This window comes from Leptinotarsa decemlineata, unplaced genomic scaffold (genome assembly GCF_025532065.1).
Source record: "Leptinotarsa decemlineata unplaced genomic scaffold, Ldec_3_MD MMD2_tig00026340_RagTag_RagTag, whole genome shotgun sequence".
Lineage (NCBI taxonomy): Eukaryota > Metazoa > Arthropoda > Insecta > Coleoptera > Chrysomelidae > Leptinotarsa > Leptinotarsa decemlineata.
Window position 1 is genome coordinate 6,262,087 of NW_027412694.1, and position 23,206 is coordinate 6,285,292.

At 35.8% G+C, this 23,206-nt stretch overlaps 2 protein-coding genes and 1 long non-coding RNA gene across 4 annotated transcripts in view; 1 reads left to right on the forward strand and 2 right to left on the reverse strand.

Moving 5' to 3' along the window:
- LOC111516587 (uncharacterized) overlaps positions 1-16,372 on the reverse strand; it is a 36,986-nt gene extending 20,614 nt beyond the window's left edge. The window contains exons 1-2 of one of the 2 annotated variants that reach the window (XM_074183596.1): positions 16,222-16,372; positions 11,311-11,513 (exon numbers count right to left, since the gene is read on the reverse strand). In XM_074183596.1, the coding sequence (XP_074039697.1) occupies positions 11,311-11,513; positions 16,222-16,258 (240 nt within the window). In that variant the 5' untranslated portion in view covers positions 16,259-16,372. Of the gene's footprint in view, positions 1-11,310; positions 11,526-16,221 lie in introns of both variants that reach the window. The other variant, XM_074183595.1, reaches the window with a different exon arrangement.
- A 10-nt stretch (positions 16,373-16,382) lies between these two features.
- LOC111515741 (uncharacterized) lies at positions 16,383-20,113 on the forward strand. Its single transcript, XR_002723588.2, has 4 exons — positions 16,383-16,658; positions 16,770-16,832; positions 16,886-17,009; positions 19,650-20,113. It is a non-coding gene; the product is annotated as an uncharacterized lncRNA (long non-coding RNA).
- On the reverse strand, positions 17,419-22,400 carry LOC111515740 (FAST kinase domain-containing protein 5, mitochondrial). Its single transcript, XM_023171939.2, has 4 exons — positions 21,687-22,400; positions 21,163-21,476; positions 19,985-20,702; positions 17,419-18,033 (listed from the first exon to the last, which is right to left on the reverse strand). Exons 1-4 carry the CDS (start codon positions 21,967-21,969, stop codon positions 17,729-17,731), a joined length of 1,620 nt encoding a protein of 539 aa, XP_023027707.2. The 5' UTR covers positions 21,970-22,400; the 3' UTR covers positions 17,419-17,728.
- Between the last annotated feature and the right edge of the window lie 806 nt (positions 22,401-23,206).

Consider the following 23,206-nt stretch of genomic DNA (forward strand, 5'->3'; position numbering starts at 1 on the left):
AGAAATCCATCCACCATCAATCGACTAAGAGAGGAATCATCAAGACTCTACTAGACCGTGCTTTCGAGCTCTGTAATCCAAAGGAAGGTCTCGAAAACGAACTAGGATCATCAAAAATGACCTTCAACGGAATGGTTACTCCAGAGTGATGGTAGAACAGGATTTAGCTAGAAGACAGCAAGAGCTCCACAAGGAAGAGAAGCCGCCACAAGCAGTACTTGTACCTACTTCCCTACATCAGAGGATTATCGGAAAGGATAAGAAGGATTGCTTCAGATCTGGGAACACTATCCGTAGCAGCCTTACAAAAACCAGGCCACCAAAGGCGGACTGCGATTCCAATAATTGCATTTACCGGACACCCTGCGAGTGCGGAAAATCATACATCGGTGAAACTAAGAGGCCATTGAAAGTTCACATTGCTGAGCACAAGAAACACATACAGCGGGCAAATCCGGAATAGCAGAGCATGTTTGGACTCATCAGTGACGTAACTTGGTTTGGAGTCTTATTTTTCATTTGTTGTTAATTCATAATATTTTTTAATTTTTCAATTTTCAGTTTTTATTAATATTTCAATATTTTATTCATTTTTTGTTGCTTGTATGTTATTTCTTTGTAATTTCAGTTTTTGTTTAATAAAATTGTTATTTTCGGTTAATCTTTTAAATTTTTTTGAGGGATTTCAAATCAATTTATATTATATTAGACAATGGAAGTCCGAACTGATGAAATACACCACGAAACATTGTCAACCACTTCCAAACAAGAGGAAAAATTGAGTTGCTTATTAAGGCAGGTTCTAGAATATCCAGAAGTTCTGAAAATTTGCCTAGAGTCATTCGAAAATACTGGAAAAATTTGTCCTCGTCTTTTTTCAGGTCGTTGAAAAGATGATGAAACTTTTCCAGATTTGCCCTCTTTTGATTAATGGGATGGACCCACATCCTTCTTTTTTGTGACTATTCTCTTCTACATTCAATAATGCGGCCACTATCATGACGACTTCTTCGTCAGAAATGTTCGAGAAGATGTGACTGACGACGCTCGCCCTGGACGCCTCAGCACATCAAGAACCGATGAAAATGTTGAGAAAAAGAAGAAAATTGTTATGGCGAATCATCGAATCACTATTAGTGAAGTTGCTGAGAATATCGGCGTATAGATTGGCTCAAGCCACGCAATTTTTTGTAAATTTTGGACATGAAGCGTGTGACAGCAAAGATCGTTCCAAAATTGCTGAATTTTGACCAAAAAAACTGTCGCATGAGCATCTCCCAGGAATTTTTTGAATGACATACACGTCGATTCAGATTTGCTTAAAAGGATCATAACTGGTGACGAATCATGGGTATACGGTTATGACATCGAAAGCAAAGTCAAATCGTCCGAATGGAAGAGCCCAAGTGAGCCAAGACCAAAAAAAACACGCCAAGTTTGATCAAATGTCAAGGTCTTGCTCTCTGATTTCTTCGATCACTGTGGCGTAGTGCATCAAGAGTTCTTGCCACATAACGCTTGCGAGAAGCAATACTAAGAAAACGTCTGGTATTGTGGAAAAACAATTCATGGCTTTTGCATTTCGATAATGCACCTGCTCACTAGTCATTGCTTTGTCGTAATTTTTTGACCAAAAACAATACAGTAATCATGCCTCAGCCACAATATTCACCAGATTTGCTACTTTTTTCTATTCCCAACATTGAGACTCATGGAAGGACGGCGTTACGACGATTGAGGAGATAAATACCGAATCGCTGATAGAGCTCAAGGACATATATCAAAAAGTGCATATCAGAATTGCTTCGAGGATTGGAAAAAAAGCTACCAAAAGTGTATTATATCTGTGGGGGGGAGGCTACTTTGAAGGGGTCAAAACAGAAATTGATGAATAAATATATATTTTTAAGAAAAATTGAAATTTACCCCATTTTTCAACGTACTTACAACACCTACCCGGTAAATTATTTTTTGCAAAATATCGGTCATACGGTCATACGTCTGTAAATAGATCAAAACAGTTCTAAACAACTACGTTCGTAATGAGATGACACAAATTATTTATGTTTATGTTTACATGATTGTCACCTTCATAACGTTTGTTAATGGATGTAAATATATACATTTTATTCATGATTGAAATATTTGGTAAAATGAATATATTTCATATGAAATCATTTTCTTCAAGCTGTTGAAAATACGTACTTTCTTAATCAACGAAATTATGCTGATGAATCAAAAACGTAAGAAAGATAATATTTTATTTTTAGTATTGTAATAAACTGAGAATTAAACAGATAATAAGTAAATATTTGGAATAACCTTTTTAAAGACCATCTAGAAAACCGATTACATGTTTAAATCCGTGTTATAAGTTGTTAAAGAGCATCTGGTTCAAGCTCCAGCCTGAACGATCGATTTTCAGTTTTATCATCCAACCCTGTTAGGAATCACACGTTAAAAGGTAAGACCTCGTTAGTCCTTAGTTCGCACAAGTTTCAACTTCTGCGGGTTGTCGTTTGTAGAGGTGCGACAGCTGGTTAACGAAAAAACAGATTTTAAACAGAACAGACAGATCTCTTACACACGAATACTCACACGCAGTTGACCGAGTGTTCGAACGGATATATGAGCAGAGAGGGTCGGAGAGAGGAGTCGATGGATGTAGAAAGAGCCTGCTCATCAATAGATGTTTAACGCAGAACTCGATACAATACATATAAACGTAACCTCTCTATGCCCTGGATCGATAAGGCATTTGATAAAACAACAAAAGATGTTTCTCTATTCTATTTTGATCAATTCAATCAATTTGATCAGCAAAGCCAACAGACGACATCCGGCAAAATAATTTTTTACGAATATCTCAAAAACTGCCATTGATAATCGCGATCTGCAGAAATATTTTTATTTCATTCCCAAATAGACAACCTATCAGCCAACCTTTAAAGTCTTACCATTTCCAAAATAGCAAAAAAATGGTCTGTACCTATCAGCTTGGTGAAATGTAACTTTAATTTCCATATAATTTGTAGAACTTTTTCGCTATCTACAGTGTCACATAGAGTGTGCAACAAATGGAAGTATTTTTTTTTATAAGATTCATTCGGAATTTGATTTCACAGTGAGGGAGATCAAGTGAGTAGAAAACAACCTCTTTCCTTTTGTGATGTGCTACTCTAAATCCTGTTTTTTTTTTTTGAAATTTTGAAAAACGCAAGACAAAGTTGTTCAGTTTCCAATTTTATACTTTTTTTCAAATTGGAACTAACTGCTGTCACTTCGACTCTCATCCATTTTTTTTTTTTTCGAATCTTTCGCTCTAACGACTCGAACGAAACTTGATACAAATTTGATAATTTTCAATTATATGATACTTTGTTGTCATTTCTTGTTACATTTGCCTGTTATCTGAAAAAAATATATATACACCTCCAGAAATGTGTCTCTGTTGTTGCATGTCATTATAAAACTGATTCGGATTCTGAAGGTGAGGAAGTTGATTGTCAATATTCGAGTTAATGAGTTTCTCTCCGTATTTTTTTTATAATAAATTTTCAACCAGTTCCATTACTATTTGACCAATAATTCAGTTACAAACAAATCCAAAATATATTTTTCCGAAAACTAAACAATAATCTACAGTTTCATAACTATTCAAAGTATTTTAGTTCTGGCGAATTGGACAAAACATGATATAAGATTTCAAACAATACAAGACTAAAGCAAAATCTCGGAAAAAAAAGTTAATCGAATCAAAATAAAATTTTACTCAGTACCTAGGCTTTCGAAACAAATTTTTAGTTTCGGGTAATCTTAAATCACTGCGTTTAATAAATCAAGTTGTTTTGTTTTCGATGTTCCTACATTTATAATTCAGAAATAAGCTTTATGTACAATGTTATCCATACAAGACAAAGTGGAAATCCTTTTTTTTGTGGTGAGAATGTGCGATATCGATATATTGCTTGTATTTTTCATCACCGGCATCCAGGAAGAAATATTTACTATAGACCCATTGGAAGTACATTGAGATCATTCAAAGAAACTGGCTATGTGAACAATCGTTTCAAGATATCACATTAGCCAATAAGGTATAATGAAGAAGAACAACTCATTGAAGAAGAAATGAAATAGTACCTGAACATCTTCCCTCTATCTACCGCTACCACTGTCAAGGGAACCCCTACTCCTCCTAACTCACTCCCGTCACGCATCCCCGACGCAGAACGCCGACAATGCGGGAGGACGAATTAGCGGGGCAGAAGACCCTTTTCTTTATTTATAAAATCATAATATTACAATAATCATACAATTACATATTCACATTCACATAAACATAATCAACCAATACCCAGTCCTTCTACAATAATAAAAAAATATAAGATAAAACATAAAATTAACTCTCTGCTCCAAATAACAATATACACTAATAACAATTTAATAATAATGCCTATCTATCTTTTCTTTTATTCCATCACCCAACTTGGCAGGTTTGTGTCGCCTTCGCGGTCTACGTAGCCTGACTAAGTTCTCATGCTTTATTTCAATTCCTGACTCCGCTGTAAGTCGCAGCTGTCTCCTTTCATTTTATCATTCGTTACTAACCACATTCTCCGCCCATTCATTCACGAATCTTATCCAATCATACCTTTTTTCATTCCTTACCCTTAGTGTTATCTCCCCTTTTTATTCGTTCCTTCCTTTCGCGCCATCCAGTCCTGTCCCCGTCCATGTATCTCTCTATCACATGATCTGCCGTTTCTGGTTCTCCGTATCCACAGGGACTCGGCACTTCCGGTTCCAGGTTGAACCTAGCCAGGTATCCTGGGAAGTTACCGTGCCCTGTTAGCAATTGCACGTCCTTCCTTGACAGATCCAACGGTTCATGTTCAACTGTTTTACAAAACTTGTAAAACAGTCGCCCAGTCGTACCGCTCTCCCATTTCCTTTGCCAGTAGCCCTTGATGCATTCCTTTATTCTCTTTCGCTCTTCAATCTTACTACCTATCCTCCTCACCTTCCACGTCACGCTCTCTCTGTCCAACCCCATTGTGGCTTCCTCGTGGGCCTTCCGATTACCCAGGTTGTTTACTGAGTGACCTTTTCGCCATATAATACCGGTCCGTGCTTTCCTTCCACTCCTTTCCTCATTCTTTCTCTGAATCATTGCCACCCTCTTATTCTTTGTTCTCCCCATTTTCATCCCTTCCACAGCCACTGCGGAGTCACTGACTATCATGACGCTCTCTTCCGTACTCCACATATCCATCACCTTCTCGATCGCAATCATCTCCGCCTCATTCATAGTGCTCTGTTCGTTGACTCTTTCATTTGTAACGTAAAATTTGAACACTTCAGAAACGTTGGGATAATTTTGTTAACCTGGGTATAGATCCCTCAGAGAGAATCGAAATGACCTTACTAAATTAACAAGTAACGCGGTAGATATTTGGAATAAACATATTTACTAGGGTAAGGAAGGTTGCATACCGTATGCTAATTCAAAGATTTAATTGATTTAAATATTGGAATTCAAATTTGCGCATGTCCCCACTAACAGAACGGTAAAGAGATCGAGAACGAAGGAGTCGAGAAGATTAGCTGGTACAAAATTTTTCGTTGGTTTATCAAAAGAAGCGAAATCACATTCCTGTACCTGTTGATATGTAAAGGAATTTTGGAGGCTGTTCTGGGAAGAAGGTAGGTTGCATCCTTATCCGTTTTGACAATTATATCGTTGAATCAAAAGTTAAATTCAATTCTTATTTTTGTAGATCTGTCAGGCCTCCATACCTTATCATATCAATAACGCCGTTTTTACATAGAAATTGGTAACACGGAGATTACTATTAATCACAATAATTCATTGGTGCAGTTGGATAGGAAATGATGAATAAATAATTTTCACCTTGGACTTCAATCAGTTGGATCCTAAGGTCAGACCGAATCTATTTTTTTTTTCATATGGAAATTGTGCAAGGACGTAGGAGAAATTTCCCCGTGTACCGTTAGACTTCCAGCATATTTCCCTTTCTGGATTATTTAACCTTCCCTGCCTGATTTTGCAAAAGGCGAGCTCTGGATTAGAAAAGATAATCCTAACAAATATTTAGTTCCCACATATACGTACTATTATTGTGACCCTTGGGGTCGTTAGAAAGAAAATAAGTGTTAATTTTGAAGTGTAAGCCAAGGGTAACGTTACTCCGGGTACCGATATTTTTTTATATATTAATTATTAATATACAATTTAATATTTATTGTGGCAATAAACCCGCCTTCTCCGAAAGTCCGTGAAAGTGTTTTTTTATATTTCCCAGTTTAGAGAAAACAAGCTGGGTGGCGCCCATAAAAACAAAAAAAAAACTTAAAGAATTCTGAATTAGAGAACGGATTTTTCATGACATTTTCCTAGACTTACTCACGACCCAGTCACCAGACGAGAGCAACCGGAGCATAAGTATTCCAAGAATTCGAAAATCACGGGATACATTCCCTGTGACCCTTTCACCCCCCTCTCTCCCATGCCCAGCCTATTCCTACACTTCCTTTGTCTAACCTTATCCCGGCGTCCACATGCACCTCGGTCATTCTTTCTACCTCCGCTTCCTCCATCAATGTCACTTGCATCCATGGGGCTACCCTATCACCTCCTTTCACTCTATCTTCAATCTTTCTTGTACCATTCATACTCCATTTCCAGTATCTTGCCCTCGCTTCCACGTGTAGTGGGAAATCACGAAGAGCGCAGCCGTTGGCGTTGTCCTGTACTCCCCGCTTGAAGCGATCAGGAAGGGCCTCTGCACTGCGCTCAGCTGCCTTTTTACTCCACTGTCATGCACTCTGTATCCCATAGTACCTTTCATAGATGATTCGCACGCATTCTCTCCTGAGCCCAACATTCTTTCCGGTCCACCTCCTTAGTTTTCCCGCCAATTCACTCATCTTCTTTCTCACCTCTTTGTGGTAGTCAACCCAGTGTCCACCACAACCCCGAGGTATCTTACATTCATTCTTATCTCTAACTCTCTCTCATTTGTCCTGATGACTGGAAGTCTTTCATCCCTTCTCGCTGGTATGTACATGCATTCTGTGATTTCTTTCGTTGTACCCCAGCCACATATCAGCTTCCATCTTTCCTCTATGCTTCCGACGGAGCTCCCCGACTGTAAAGGCCGATTCTTCTTCTCCACACTACCCCTGCTTTCTCTCTCTCTTATTCGCCGCCTGCCCGGAGTATCGTCATCAACCAGCATCCTGCTGGTTTCTTCCTTCCCCTCGGTGAAGGTTCCATCCACTCTTTCGATATTCGATGGCATTTCCCTGGCTCTATTATCTTTAAGAAATCGATAGGCTCGATCCCATTATTTTATACCTATTCCTCTCTCTTTTGTAATCATTCATTCGTCTCAACCTTTCTCCTACATTCCTAGTACTCTGTGCTTCTCTCCTCCTTCCTAGGAGCTAGAAAGCACACGAAGGTGCTAGAAAGCACCTTCATATGCTTTCTAGCTCCACGTTCCACCATTCTTTCTCTGTATCCACCACCCTTTCACTCCTAGGTATATGTCTCATATATGTCTCTTTCAGTATCCCTTGAAGCCTTTTCGCTTCACTATCAATCTCCTCTTTCGTGTCTAACCTTTCTGGGTGGTAGTCGGCGAGCATCTGCATCCTTGTTACATTCGTTACAGTCACTCTTCTCATCTTCGGCAACCCCATCACGGTAAACTCAATCATTCTATGGTCACTCAGTGTCTCATCCATACTGACCTTACAATCATTCACCTGTACATTTCCACTTACGGTCAGGTCGACCCAACTCTCGCCCCCTATTGCTGTGGAAAGTGGCGGGACTCCCACATACATTCTCGATAGTGTATCCCCTTTCGATTACCCAATCTAGCAGATCCTCTCCTCTCTCATCCGTTGTGTTACTACCTCATGCAACGTTCTTTGCATTCACGTCCCCGACCAGTATCTTTCGTCCTTCCCATTGATCAAAAATCATCCGAATTTCATCCATTCTGATGTTTCTTTTTCCACCCGGCTCATCATACACATTCATGATTCTCATGCTTTTTCTCTTATTCCCTACAGCTATCCCTACCCATTCATGCTTCTTGCATTCATGAGGGCCAAGCTTTCAAAATTGCTACGAACCCATGTTCTTACTTTTCTACCCTCTCCTCCATCATATCTAACCCATCCTTCCCAATTTGGTTCTCTTACCCAAGGCTCCTGCACACACACCACTGCGGAGCCCCGCTCTTCCACGGTCTTCCGCAGTAGTGCTGTTGCTTCTCGTCCTTTCCCTACGTTAATCTGTAGTATTGTGAACATAGTTCGTCCTTCTTCTTTGTCCTCATATACACCGGGCACTTCGGATCTATTGCCGAGTGCCTCCTCTCACTCGCATTCACTCCGGCTCTCTTGCAATTAACGCAGCCAAGCCCCTGATCACCTCTACATTCATGACCCTCATGCTGCCCTCCGCATTTGTGGCACGCCGGTTCTTGTCTGCACGCCTTTGCTGTGTGTCCAAATCGGCAACATTGGTAACACACTACAACACTATTATGTTCTTCAACATAAATAGTCATTAGGTCTATGCTAACTACCTCCATTCGCATCAGTCTACGAAAGAGCTTCGGATTCACTTCAACGATCACGTTCTCTTTCCATTTGTTCCATCTGCATTCTCTCCTCTTTTTCATCTTTATTTGCTCCACTTCCTCCTATGTGAGACCTTCATTCAATTCGGGGTTATGCTTCAACAGGAGGGGGATCAATTCCACATCCCCATATCCCTTCTCCACACCTGTGAGCAGAACATGGGGATTTGGCTTTTGATCCGACTTTACACTCACCCTACTATCTTCTTGAAGCACGTTCTTTATTTCCTTCCTGGCCTCCTCTGTCCTTCCTTTGACCACAACTGCCTCACTCAGGTTTCTGGTCACTGCGTCCACGTAATTCATACTTCCTTTTTTTATGAGTTGCTCTCTTACTATTCTCGCAGCTGGTGTTACATCCTTCTGATCGTTCTTCACTATTACAATTTCTTCCTCAAATGGAGGTGGTGTTTTCCACCCTTCCCTTGGCTGCTTGGGCCTACCAATCTCCGTAGGATATGCCATCTTACCCTTCTTACCCCTTCACCTGTTCCTGCGCCTATTCTGGACCTCCTGGAATCCATGCTCGGTTTTGCCACCCGTCTCCATTTCTGTTGTTGTCAGCCCGCCTGATCCTTCTATTGACGTTGCCGTATTTTCCCTTCCTACCGAGGTTTGTTCGCTTCTATCCCTATCTTGGCGGGGTTTGACAAACCCTTTATTTGAATATCTTCCTATCTCTTCTACTATTTTTTTCATCCCTTTCCATTCACTGCATATTCCATTGAACCATCCTTCTAGTCTCGCAGCTAGCGCCGTTGTGACTTCCCTTTCATTCTCCTGCTGTTTCAGTCTTTCTCCAATTCTCTCACTCTCTCTCCTAGCATACTGTTATAGCACTGTTATAGCACCTATAGCATCGCTATCTGCTGTAAACCACCACTTACAGCGTTCTGCTCTTCCTTGTTAAATTGAATTTTACCAGATGAATACCTAGTCGTGGCCTTTTGGATTGTCTCCACCATCTCTCCAATCCTGGAAGTTAGGCGATAGGACTCCTCCTTATGGCCCCTAACTTGTTTATCCTGCCCTGGTTTCCCTATCTCTATGAATATTTCTTCAGCTGCTTCCCTTTCCTCTTTCTCACGTAGGCTCCGGTTTAGCTCATCTCGAAGTTGATCAATTTTTTCTTCAGATCTATTTAAGATCTCATTCGCGGTTTCCTGCATTGTGTGCCTCGCCTTTTGGATAATGGTGTCAATCACCCTCCGCTTCTTAAGCACTTTTCCCGACGTACTTTCATCACCTCCTATCAAGAGAGGTGGCGTTCTCGGAGTTCCAATCCTCGGTTGGAAAATTTCCCTTTCTTCATACTCTCCATCCACATCAAATGGTTTTCACTTCTTTCTATAATCCATGTTTTCTAATATTTGGCGAATACCACCTTTCTAATTTTTGGCGAATGCCATCTTATCGCCTTTCGCCCGATAAGAAATGTAAAAACATCCTCCGATTAATCTTATCGTGTTTCGGCTTAAAAACACGATAAGATAAACTTTTCTTTCCTCGATGTTGATAGCAAAGATTCCAATATTCACGTATAGCACTGTTTTATATATACTTTTTGATGTGTCTATTTCACAAATAATTATTTTACGATTATTTCTAACCGTCACTTATAATGTTTTATCACACCACTAATTCAATTCCATTATCGTTGAATATTAAACACATTCATTCAACAACTCTCTCTGTTCCGAAAACACGTCCGCTCGCTACGAAGTCTCGAGGGACAGTCCAAGGAAAGGGTACCTAAACCAGATATTTAGGGGCAAAGGATAGGACGAAATTGTGAAGATTATTGGCCACCAAGATCACCGGACTTATCTTCAATTGATTTTTATAGGGTTATCTGAAACTCAAAGTGTATGAGCACAGACCAGAATGTTGTGCTAACATAAATTCCCTATTTATTAAAAATGCCACAAAGTGAATGAAAGGACTATAATTTGTATAGAAGGGGAAGGACGACATATTGAATGATGAATTCGGGTTCTTTTTGAGATAATTGGGATGAATGTTATCAATTGTGAATTTGGTTATAGTTATTTTGCTTTAATTTTTTTACACTTCTAAAATTTCGACTTTGGTCTCCAAAATTAGAGTTTGAAGTCGTAGTTTCAAGATTTAAGTCGAAATTTCGAGATTGAAGTCGAAACTTGGAGTTCAAAGTCGTAATTTCGAGGTTGAATTCGAAATTTCGAATTTTAAAGTCGTGATTTCAGAGCAAAAATCCCTTCTGCACTTCCGTAGTGCAATGGGGAGTTCAAATTTGGAAAAAAGGTATAAATTGGAAACTAAGAAACTTTTTTCGGTATTTTTCGAAATAAAAAGGTTTTTTTAGAGATTTTCGAAAAAAGTTCAAATTTGGCAGGTTTAGGGTAGCACATGGCAAAATGAAAAAAGTTTTTTCTCTCTATCCCAAAAGAAAACTTCCTTTTGTTGCGGACTTTATTTATTCCATAATTCATATTGAGTTGGTGAAACAGTAATTTTCCGTGTTTTTCAATCATTTCTTTGAAATATTTGTTTGTGTCTCTGAAATAAGTTAAATTCAAAGTCGGATAATATCAAAAATTCACATACCGGCATGTGTGTAGGTACTAGAATTAATTTCATAAAATATACTTACATTATAATCTTCCGAGAAGTAATTCTTAACGATAATTGGTTTTGGCACGAACGGGGGCCTAGGGGTGGGTCCCTCATATCGAACTACATCTCTAGGTTGTAAATCATCGCTAGCATGAGAACTTGTAAAAACGCTTCTACTTCTAGGACGAGGTGCATCCTTTCGTCCGTTTTCATACACTTTAGGAAGCCTTGTTACGCTATCTGAAAAGGTCACTTGAGAGGATATAAAATTTGTTTGTTACAAAAGCAAAAGGAAATTGTCGATTACATGAAATATTTTTCTGATAGATCACGATTTCTTGTTGATTTAACTTTTGCTAATTAGTATCAAAAATATTTTCAGGAATTTTTTATGAACCAATATGTAGGTATGTCCTATGAATACGTTATTTTAGAAAACATGAAATTTCAAGCCCCTAAATATCAGAAAAGTTTTCCAAAAATAATTCTGATACCGAAGACAAATTTGCCCATAAATGTAAAGAATAATAGATTTACTTTAGCAAATAATATTTGGACAATATTTTTATCTGGTCATCCCTAGACCGTTGACGTTATCGCAGAAAGCAGTTTATGTCATTATTTTTTAATGAAGCTCTTAGTGAATCAATTTTGGCCACCAACCTAAAAGAAAATGTTGCTCTTTGAATTTGAAAGTGTTAAGTTTGGATACTTTTTGATTTAAAAAATCAGAATAGCCACCAATTACTTCTGAAGTTTTGAAATATTTCATTCCTACTTGTGCAAGTTGACATGTTCGTCAATAGCCCAAATACTAAGCAAACAGAAAAATTGCCTCAATGTAGAAAACCGTTTAATTTTGGATGTAGCAAATACGGATCTGAGGGATGATTAATGAAAACAGGTGCATACTTCATATATATATATATATATATATATATATATATATATATATATATATATATATATATATATATATATATATATATATATATGCAGCCAAGTGTTGCCCATCTTCACACTTGGCTGCACCGCGCTGATGAGGCCAAAAGCCAGAAACACGTGTCCGCGGTTTGCCCCCCTGTTTGGAGTGCTGTATCCACGAATTTTTCATTTTTGATTTATATCATGCACACTCGATAAAATCTCTAATTGTATTCATATCCTGGACCCGGATGTCACGCAGGTAGCTATAGCTGCCTACGTGGTCGTGTTAGATGTAGCCTGGGAATTCTAGGTCTTCTAACTGGAACCACAAATGTGCGGTTGGCTCCTGTTGTTGACTCCGTGCGTTTGTGTTGTTTCCTGCTTTCGGCAAACAAGTGTTGCCCATCTTCACACTTGGCTGCACCGCGCTGATGAGGCCAAAAGCCAGAAACACGTGTCCGCGGTTTGCCCCCCTGTTTGGAGTGCTGTATCCACGAATTTTTCATTTTTGATTTATATCATGCACACTCGATAAAATATCTAATTATATATACGTATATATATATATATATATATATATATATATATATATATATATATATATATATATATATATATATATATATATATATATATATTATTAATTTGTGCCAGCTTTCAAAGTCCTTCAATTATCATTTTACCAATAAGATTTTTTAACATTAATTTCAACTGGCGCTTTGCAACCCTTCCCAGAACCCTTGTAGAGACTTTGTTTCCAACCCCAGGAGGATCGGCAGTGTAAGGTTAATAATAAATGATTGTTTCATTTTTCATCACGGATCTGATAATTCCTTGAATGGAAGAAATACTCATCCCTTCATGTACCATAGCTGTTTTTCTGAGAATACACTGACACTTCGTTATTTGATTGAATTGAGCTTCAACAGAAGATATATTGATATCCCAATCTTCTCTTACTTGCCAATAAGGTCTTTCATATTGCAAAGAACTACTCCATTTTCGTTCTCACCGATGTTCAATGAACTCTATGACTTTTCACCTCTGGGTCAATCATTAAAAAATGCACTATAGATCAATTGAAAGATATGAACAAATATGAAAAATATATCCACTTACATAGATTTTTTTCAAGAACACAAGCACCACAGGAAAATCCTTAAGGACTTCTAAGAGCGGTGCCTGTGCGAAAATAGTGATTCACATTGAATTTGAATCGCTGGACATTAAATTCATTTGGAAAAACGTCCGCAGGAAGTTTATTCCACATGAACGCAATTCTCCAAATGAAATAGTTCTTGAACAGTGAAGTTCGAGGTGTTCTCAGTGTACCTCAAAACGATGAGCAGCCACAGTCCGTCGCGTATTCCTGATATACATCGTTCTTGGTGGAATCGAATGTGCCAAGTCACTTGAATACTTCCCGTGAAAGTATCTATAAAAGAGAGACAAATCTCCAACCTTTCTTCGATGTTCCAGACTAAGGTTGCAAGTGATGTTCGTGTCTCTAATCAGGCAAATGGCTTTTTTCTGGATGGAATCCAACAGCTTCAGGGTATGCTTAAGGGCGGAGCTCAATACATGAGAGCAATATTCCGAAGAAGGTCCGGTCTGAGTTGGTTCGGAACAGTGTTCCAAGCTTTTGAGAAGCAGCCTTTGCAATTCCAGCGACCAGTGCCAAGACACGTTGGTGTCCCTTTTAACCCCCAACAAACTTTTCAAAGCAGAAAACGAAATTGTCTGTACTGTCATTATTATATCCGGTACGGAGACATTTATCTTTATGGAGAAAACCGATGCCTGGGTTTTTGTGGCATTGAATTGAACCTGGTTATATTCACCCCAATTCGAAATCAGTTTTAGATCCTCATTCCTGCTACCGGTGAGGATGTGCATCCACCCCCGATGTCCTGGAATCCAAATGGAATTACGAGGTAACTGTCGTGCTGTCGTCAGCAACACCAGCGTTGATGGTTAAAGTATTCGAGAGATATCCATCGACGGCCACTTGCAGGGAACGTTCTTTCAGGAAGCTGGAGAGCCATACACAAAAAAGATCTTACAAGCCATAGCATCCTCATGCCACACACGGCCAAATGCCTTAGAAATATCAAGCGCAACATATCTTGACTCTCTATATTTATCGATTGCGTAATCCAAATATGGGTGACATACCATAGAAGGTCGCTTTTTGATCTTTGTTTCCGAAAGCCATATTGAAGATCGATCAAGATCATAAAGCCTTCCAAATATTTGAGGATATGATATTTTACGGATTTCTCCATGATTTTTGATATCACTGACAGCAAAGCGACTGGCCTATAGTTATTTGGAAGATTTTTCTTGCCCTTTTTGGGAATAGGCTGAACGCGAGCAATCTTTCAATAAGAAGGAAAACCCCCTTCCTTGTAAGACAGGTTGAAAAATCTGCAAAATACTGATGCGAGTTCATTTGCGCACTTTCTAAGTACGATGACGAGCAATTCATTAGGACCAGACGCCTTGTTGATATTGAGCTGTTTCAAAATTCACCTGACTAGACGTTGTCGAAAAGTAATTTCCCGTATTGTGGATGGGAATAGTGGGTGGTGCCTTTCCCAGAAAATCGACTGTGCATCCAGTAGATAGGTGAACATCAGTATAATTTTCCTAAACGCCCATTTATATTTTTCTCAAACTCCTGTTGTTTTCATTCATTCTCATTTAGACTTGAAATACCCATTTTATTGTCAACTAAGAACCTACTGAATGAAATCATTCCCAGCTTCCCACAACTGCAGGGCTGCACGTAAAATTGCAAATACAATTTTTCAACGTTGAATTTATATATTTTTTTAGAAAATTTGAAGGATAAATGAGGTGAATAGCTTATTTCATTGTTACTTTGACATTGTGACTTTAACATATAGTTTCTAACAGAGATATGGTATAGTAGGTAATTAATTTTATCGTACTATGAACAGTTCTGGAGATATTCAAATTCTTTTTTCGAATTTTTGACTTTGAATCCAACAGAATATGTACTTTCACAGACCAGAACGCCAACTTTGTTGCTAAAACGGACGTCGAGAAGAGTGTTGAAGTTCTGGTGTGCGAGAGCCGTATTTATGTTGGATGAAATTTACTTCAGAGGTTCTATTTAGCAACTTCGACTTCGAATTGCGAAATATGCTTTGCTTGAATAATATCGTTTCTTTAAAAGAATATTCTCCATAATAATAATCAGTCCTGTAACAAATTCAGTCAAATGCAAACGACAGATTGACCTCTTTGGTTTTTAACAGTCATATAGGTTAATCTATTAACCTCTCTGTTGCTTTAGGTATGCCGTATTTTGGAATTTGGACTTGTAGTTATGACTACACATGATTTGTATAAGTTCAGACAAGTTAGTTTATTCAGTGATATTTTAAACTCATTTTTAGTCAACCAACGGTAAATCAAAAATCTTTCAAATGCTGAATGCGCATTAGATATCACGGAATAAACTTGTATTTAATTATGCTATTGAAATCTACTACTGTTTGGGATTATTACTACAGAATATGATGTTTCTAATTTTACTTATTGTTTCTAAGTCCTAACCTTACACCTCTCATAGTGAACCTGTCAATTAGATGACACAGTATTTTTTATATAGGTAAATTTGAAATTAATCGTTGAGAAAAGAATTTTCTTTGCTCTCATATTGAAATAAATTCCGAAATATTAGGTTCTTTTACTCACATCACAATTTTTTTATATATTCTGGAGAAGATCCGCTGTCAGCCAATATATCTTGGAGATATATCAAACAGTTATTTTGGCCATCGTAGGTACTATTTATTTTCGAGACACATCATCTGTTTACCTCAAAATATCTTGGGAACACAAAAATTTCATAATATATTTTCAGTGTCTTATCTTTTAATCAGATGAGAAAACGTCACTTTGACTGAGTATTGTCAAAATGAAAATATATTGACTTTTATATGTGAGGTAGAAATATTTCTCTCAAAATATGAATTATACTGGTACTTACCTTTACGGCGAAACACTTTTTCACGAGTCTTGTCCATTTAAAATGATTTTTAAAGAAAAAATACTAAAATTGAGTTTCTGTTTACAGTAAACAAATTCATACACATATTCAAACACAGCCATCTGAGATGACTATTAGGTAATTATAATTTTGCTATAGCCCAGTTGAAAAAATCAAATATTCTCAAATATATTTTTGACTACTGAAATCTTTCAACAACTTTATTATGTATTAATATAAAAAGTATTATTGGAATAAAACTTAAAATAATAGAGTTTGGACGCCTATCAAATGACATCCCAAAAAGGCAATTGAGGTTATCTATTATTCAAATATCAAATCCGTCAATTATGAAGTTTATTTGAATTTTGAATACCATCTTGTTATACTTATTCAAATATAATCATAATGCTGTATGTCTTTAACAATACATTTCAGTTAGTAAGCTCTTAAAATAGTTATTTCTACTTAAGGAAAGTTAACTTATGAATTTACTTTTGAAATTGATCTTCATATAATAACATTGAAGTCTTTATTAACTTTTTCAGGGACTTTTGTAAGCTTCCATAATAAAAAAAATAAACATTTGTAATGGACAACTTTATGCAGATGTAAAAATATGAGATAACTTTTAGTAATACCTATATTACTATTTTTTTTTCAGATTAGTGAAGGTCACTTACTAGGTACGACTGTGGATTCGAAATTTTAATTCAAATCAGTTACATGTGATGAACAAATTGTCAAAGCTGCCCATTGAATAAAGTAGCAATCTCAAATCGAAACTAGTAAGTCATAAGAAAATACTGATTTTTGTTAGGCACAAGTTTATAATGAACTTTGAAATTTAAGATTTACGGATGTCTTTCCTTCAATAACAATTTCAGAAATACTTGAGACAGTAATATTCGTTTTGAAAAACACAAGATCAGATGTTTTTTTTCAAGTTTTAACAGTGTTAGATGTTAATAGTGGACTATGCAATTCACGCATTTAAATTCAAAAACCCACTATTCAGATGGTGAATTTTTTATTATATATTCGTTACAGAACATAACATTTTTGTTTTGAAATTTTTTGATTCTAGTTTTTCCAATCTAATTCAACATACAGATTGAAAAAAACTTTCAAATAGCATAACGTCTCAAGTGTGGTAGGTACACCTTCAAACAAAAATTGCTTTATAAAACACCAGAACTACAAGAAACTTTTATTAACAAATGCAACCAAGTTGGAGATAGCGATACATCTCTAAATGTTTTTTATAGTCCCACTGTGTAGATGAGGTAATTTTGGTTAAATTCGTTCCACATCAAAACTCCACTGCTATTGACTATTTGAAAATTGGGCCAAGCAGAAGAAATGCTTCTATCTCAATTTGTCTGTGTAACATTCACAAATCGAATTGAAACTGATATCAATCCCTAAATACTTAATATATAGGGGTGTTCAGTTTAACATAAAGTCACTTCAAAATAACTTTAAAATATTATTTGGTTTCAAATATTTATTTTCCTATTCTACTTTTTACATATTTGTATCGCATTTCACTAGATAGATCTAAAAATTCATTCCAGAAAACAAACACTGGATTGTATCCCATTTTCTCCAATTGTCTCTTCTTCATGAGCATATTTCCAAGAGGCATGTAAGCATTACCACATTTCATAGTATTATTCCAGGTCAACACAACAATGGCGAACCATTTCAAATGACCATTGTTGAAAGGAAACATTACATCACCAAAAACATAATTTTCAAAACCAATGGGTTTCACAAATTGTCCAGTTCTATCTCTGCAGAGTATTATATCTGAAAAAAACGAAGTGAATTTTAACAGAAATGTTGCAACATGATAGGATAAAAACTAATTCATATGTCCTAATTAAGTTTATAGTTTTTCAAAAACGAAAGTTACATCTTGAATTGCTATACCCAAATAACAACGATACCTCTTAATATACATAACATTTCTGCATTTATTGATTTTCGTCACATATCTACAACTTGTATTGGGTATATGTGAGAACTTATTTACAATATCCAATAAAATATGAATACATATAGATGATTTGAAAATGTTTTCGTTGATTTTTTCTGTTTCAATCAATTTCCAAAATATATGAGATTTTCAATTCAACCATTGTGAAAATCAATTAATAACGCTAACAAGATCGGAATCGCACATTAAAAAGTAAGCCCTCGTTAATCCTTAGCTCACACATGTTTCAACTTTTAAGAGTTGTTGTTCGTAGGGGGGCGACAGTTGGTTAACAAAAATCAAATTTTTTGAACAGACCATGCTACTACTATTCAACTCTGTCATATTATAAAACGTTAGGTTAGGTTAGGTTTTTTGAAAAAGGCGAATTTATTGATCAAGGTATTGTCCGATTTTCTGAGGGCAGATTATAAATACGAATTTATTTTTGAAAAAAATATTATGTAAAACATAATGTTCCTACAGTTCTGGGTTCCTAAAATACAAATATGCACTAGGAAATACTACTAATTTCCAATTCAGCCACTAAGACAGTTATTTGAAAATAATGAAAAAATGAAAACTGACTCAGCCTTATGTATGAATAGTTTAAATTATAAAAAACCAGTAGCTACTTATTATGGCTCATAAATGTTCAAGTTTTTCAATATACCTGTTTACCAAAAAATTTATCTGATGTCTGAAGAATTGAATATAACAGAAATATTTCAAAATGAAAATAATACTCCTCTTGAAATTCTCAATATATATATGTTTAGAAAAGTTCCAAGAACAGTATTTGTTTGAATAAAATGGGTGAATATCAGACTTAAGAAATGGAAAAGCAATGCTACTTATAGAAAGAAGTATCTTTTACATTTTCTAAATAAATATGAATAATATACAAATAAAATTATCATTTCCCAAAGAAAAACCATAAATGTAAACATTTACGTTAGTATATAGTGCTTATTGTCTGTAAAAACTACAATTGCAATTCAAATGTAGATGAAATATTGATCAAAATGTAAAAACCTTGTTAATAGAGCATATTTAAAGAAGAGTTGGAGAGTATTGTAGAAATACACGACTCCCATTAACAAAGTGATTCTTTATTCAGGTCTTGAACTATATCGTCATGAGTAGGTATTCTTTTGATCTTTTGTTTGAATTTGTAGGTATCTGGTCCCATTCCAGCAGTTATGGTTTTATTTTTTATATAGCAATAAGACTATTATACTACAACTTTTTGCCATATATTGTATGTAATAAACTAATTTCATTACCTATCAGAAATAATGCATAAAAACTTCTCAATATTTTTACAGAAATTAGTAGAGCGTTTATTAATGAGGAAAATCAATATTAGAAAGTTGTATAGAATAATCAAAGAGGGCCTTACACTTTCATACTGTAATAATGATATAGGATTCTCAATATTATTCAGGTTATCAAGATCTCTGAATTGGGGCAAGGCTTCATCTCCTGAAGACGCTAACTCAGTGAAAAACGTGTCAAAAGGAATATTGCCAAGATACTTGGCTGATATGTGATATAGCCTGTGAGTTTACTAAAGGATATTAAAATGAAAAGTAATGATAAGAGGAGGTGACTGAACAGATTTTCAGCTTTTCATGAAATGATTACCTACATGTTTTCATTTATTATTTGTTGAATGTTGGTGTTGGAAATTATGATTCTGGTTTGATATCCTATTTTAAGGAGATATATTAGATTTGAATTTTATTACATCACACATTGAACGAAACAAACTGTACTGACCTGCTTTAGCAAAATGTGGAAGAATATGCTGTATGAACATAAAACTGTCATCTCCAACAACCTGTTTAACAGTGTCTGCTGTATCTAAAAATAATTTATCGGCTGCTGTTTTTTTCTTCCACTGATCATGTGCTGGAGCAAAATCTGTCAGCCACTTGGCACCTTTATATTTCAAGTTTAGTGGTAATCTGTTACCTTTATATCCGGGACACTCTATTTCTATTGAACAATCTAAAGAAAATAGTTCTCTTCCCAACATTTTTGCACCTTTTCCATAGCTCTCTTCAATAAATTCTGAATCTAAGATTCTGTCCATTAGTTCATATGAGTAAATATTTCTCAAGCTAAAATAATTCAGAGCACAAGGTAAGCATCTAGGATATTTGATTCTTTCTTCTATCCGGTTTTGTTTATGTAATTCTATGAATGCTGATTCATAAATATCAGGATTGGTTTTAGGATCACAATTGAACATTGTGAGTGCATTTAAAATGCGTTCAATGTCCTTCAAACGAATTTTTTCTTTATCAGTAATATTTGATGCTATTTTCTGAGATGCTTTTTGAAGAGAGGTTTCGTGATAGGTTTGAACACCAGTACCCATGAGTGCTATGTGGAGACAGCACAATTCTGAAAGACGGTGTATTTCATGTTGAAGAACATCTAACATATGACTGACTTCATTGGACAATTTTATAGGTTTTGATAGACGCAATACCTGAAACAAGTTTAATTTGTGATAAAATAAGGCAATTCACTATTGAAAAAATAATATCAGTAAACAGTCAATGATAAAGTATGATGATGATGAAAAAGTATTTTCAAAAAGTATAATTGAACAGCCCCTTAAAATATAAAAAACTGTGAAATACAAGTTTCATTAAAAATAATGCAACTTTTACTCCTATCATTCATTGAATGTAATTTTTTTTATTTATTATGGAATAATAATGTGTTAGGAATCACACGTGAAAAGATAAGACCTCGTTAGTCCTTAGCTCGCACAAGTTTCGACTTCTGAGAGTTGTCGTTCATAGGGGTACGATAGCTGGTTAACGGAAAACACATTTTACACAACTTATTTGAATTCCCTGCATATATTCTCTTTATTCATTTCATTTTACCATTATGAAAATAAAATCGAATGAAAAATTATTTTACTATATGAATAAAGTTACCTTTAAAATTGCAGTTAACGAAATTTCATGAATAGATTTACTGTTGATAATTACTTCTTGTATCATTGCTTCCATAATAGGTAACAACTTTATTTTAGTTTTTGTTTTGAAGTAACCCATAGCCACAATAGCCATTTCATCTGCACTCATGTATTTGACGAATTTTTCTAGAGCGAATTCATATTCAAAATCTACTGCTCGTTTGCGGCAAAGGTTAAAGTAAAAGAACATGTTCACAAGCTGTCCTTTACTCAATCTGTCAGCTTTTTTGACAAATCTATCAATGAGTACAAAAATAAAATCGCAAATTCTACCTACAACCATTCAAAAATAAATAAGGGTAAAATTCAATCAAGGTGGAATCATGCACCAGTTGTGAGTTTCAAGTGGTGAAATAAGTCTTAAAGATTATTGGTTTTAAATACAAGAGTCATCAGTTTTTAGTCGTAACAAATAGAAAACATGAACTCTTACAACCTAATGACTTAAGATTGACACATGAATCCACCTTCAGACTGTCTCACCTAAATTCAGTTTGTACCAAGCATTAGCTACAATAAAACATGTATCTACACTCCAGTCAGTCATTTTCCAACAACAAATGTCATCCAAACAGCTCCATATATCATGAAAATTGTGAGAATGGTAAGTTTCACAAGAAGGAAAGTCAGAAATAGAATACAGGAGATTAATAAGTTCATCATCACTGAGTTTTTCACAGTTATCCATCAGACCATCAACCAAATTATCAAATCGACTGTCTGATAGTGTTATATTGTTGGAAAAACAAAATTTCTGAGTACTCATGAAAGCTTTCACGATGTTTGAAGAAGATGATTCTTTCCAGTTCTGATTAAGTATAGTATTGAATTCATCAAGAGTAGTGACCTCATGATCAATATTGACTGGTGGCTGTTGTTCGTAATCTTTAGTGATAATATCATAGGCATAAATATTTTCATTATTGATAAATATTTTTTTTTGCAAGGAGCACTTGAATGGAAATTCATTTTTGCGATTTTGAGGTTATAATTTGGAAAATACGATTTATTGATAAGTGAAAATCCTCTGGAGGAAATTTTTCTAAAATGTAAATGAACTCTGCTGAATTTAAATCTAAACAATAGACACATCGGCCGACTCATAGTGATTTATGTTGTGATATGAAGAATTTTAATTAAATTTCGACACTACTCATTGAACATTTTCAATGTTTTGATTATTTGAAATTGACATTTGACATTTGTTTGAAACAAAAATAGATAGAGATGCCCGGACCCCTTCCCTGTGTTAAATGAGGCGTTTTCTGGCGCTCATGTATTCAAAACGTATTCGTCTGTGATTCAAATACATTCATTCTGGCGTTGAAATGATGATGTCACATCAACTATGATTTGAAACGTATTCCTCATGATTCAAAACTAGAGGTGTTTTCTGGCGTTTAATCGTATTCGAGCGTGTATTCAAAAATGATTCGTAGTGACGTCATTAATAATAAGATTCTCCACAATAGAATGATTCAAATTCAATAATATGTTGTTATTGTTTAAAATATTTTTTTCGTTAACCAGCTATCACACCCCTATGAACGACAACCCACAGAAGTGGAAACTTGTGCGAGCTGAGGACTAACGAAGTTTTACCTTTTAACGTGTGATTCCTAACACGGGTTGGACGATAGCAGGTGAAAATCGAGCGTTCAGCCTGGGACTTGAACCATCGACTCAGATATCGGCTGATTGACTGAGTGAACAAAGCACACACGTCGAACCACCCGGCTACCGACCAATACAAACAAACTTTCCAATTTTCCCTAATCTCAATTAGAATCGGATTTGTGCATACAATAATTTACCAGCTTTATTTATTTATTTATTTGATAAAAAGTTTTCAGCACTTTATAAACTATAACGATTAAAATAAAGCAGAAATTGACAACTGACTTAGCGTAACGTCAAATTTCGTTACAAAACCAACTTCACGCTAGTTTTGAATCATCGTGAAGACGTTCAAATCATAATTGATGTGACGTCATTGTTTCAAC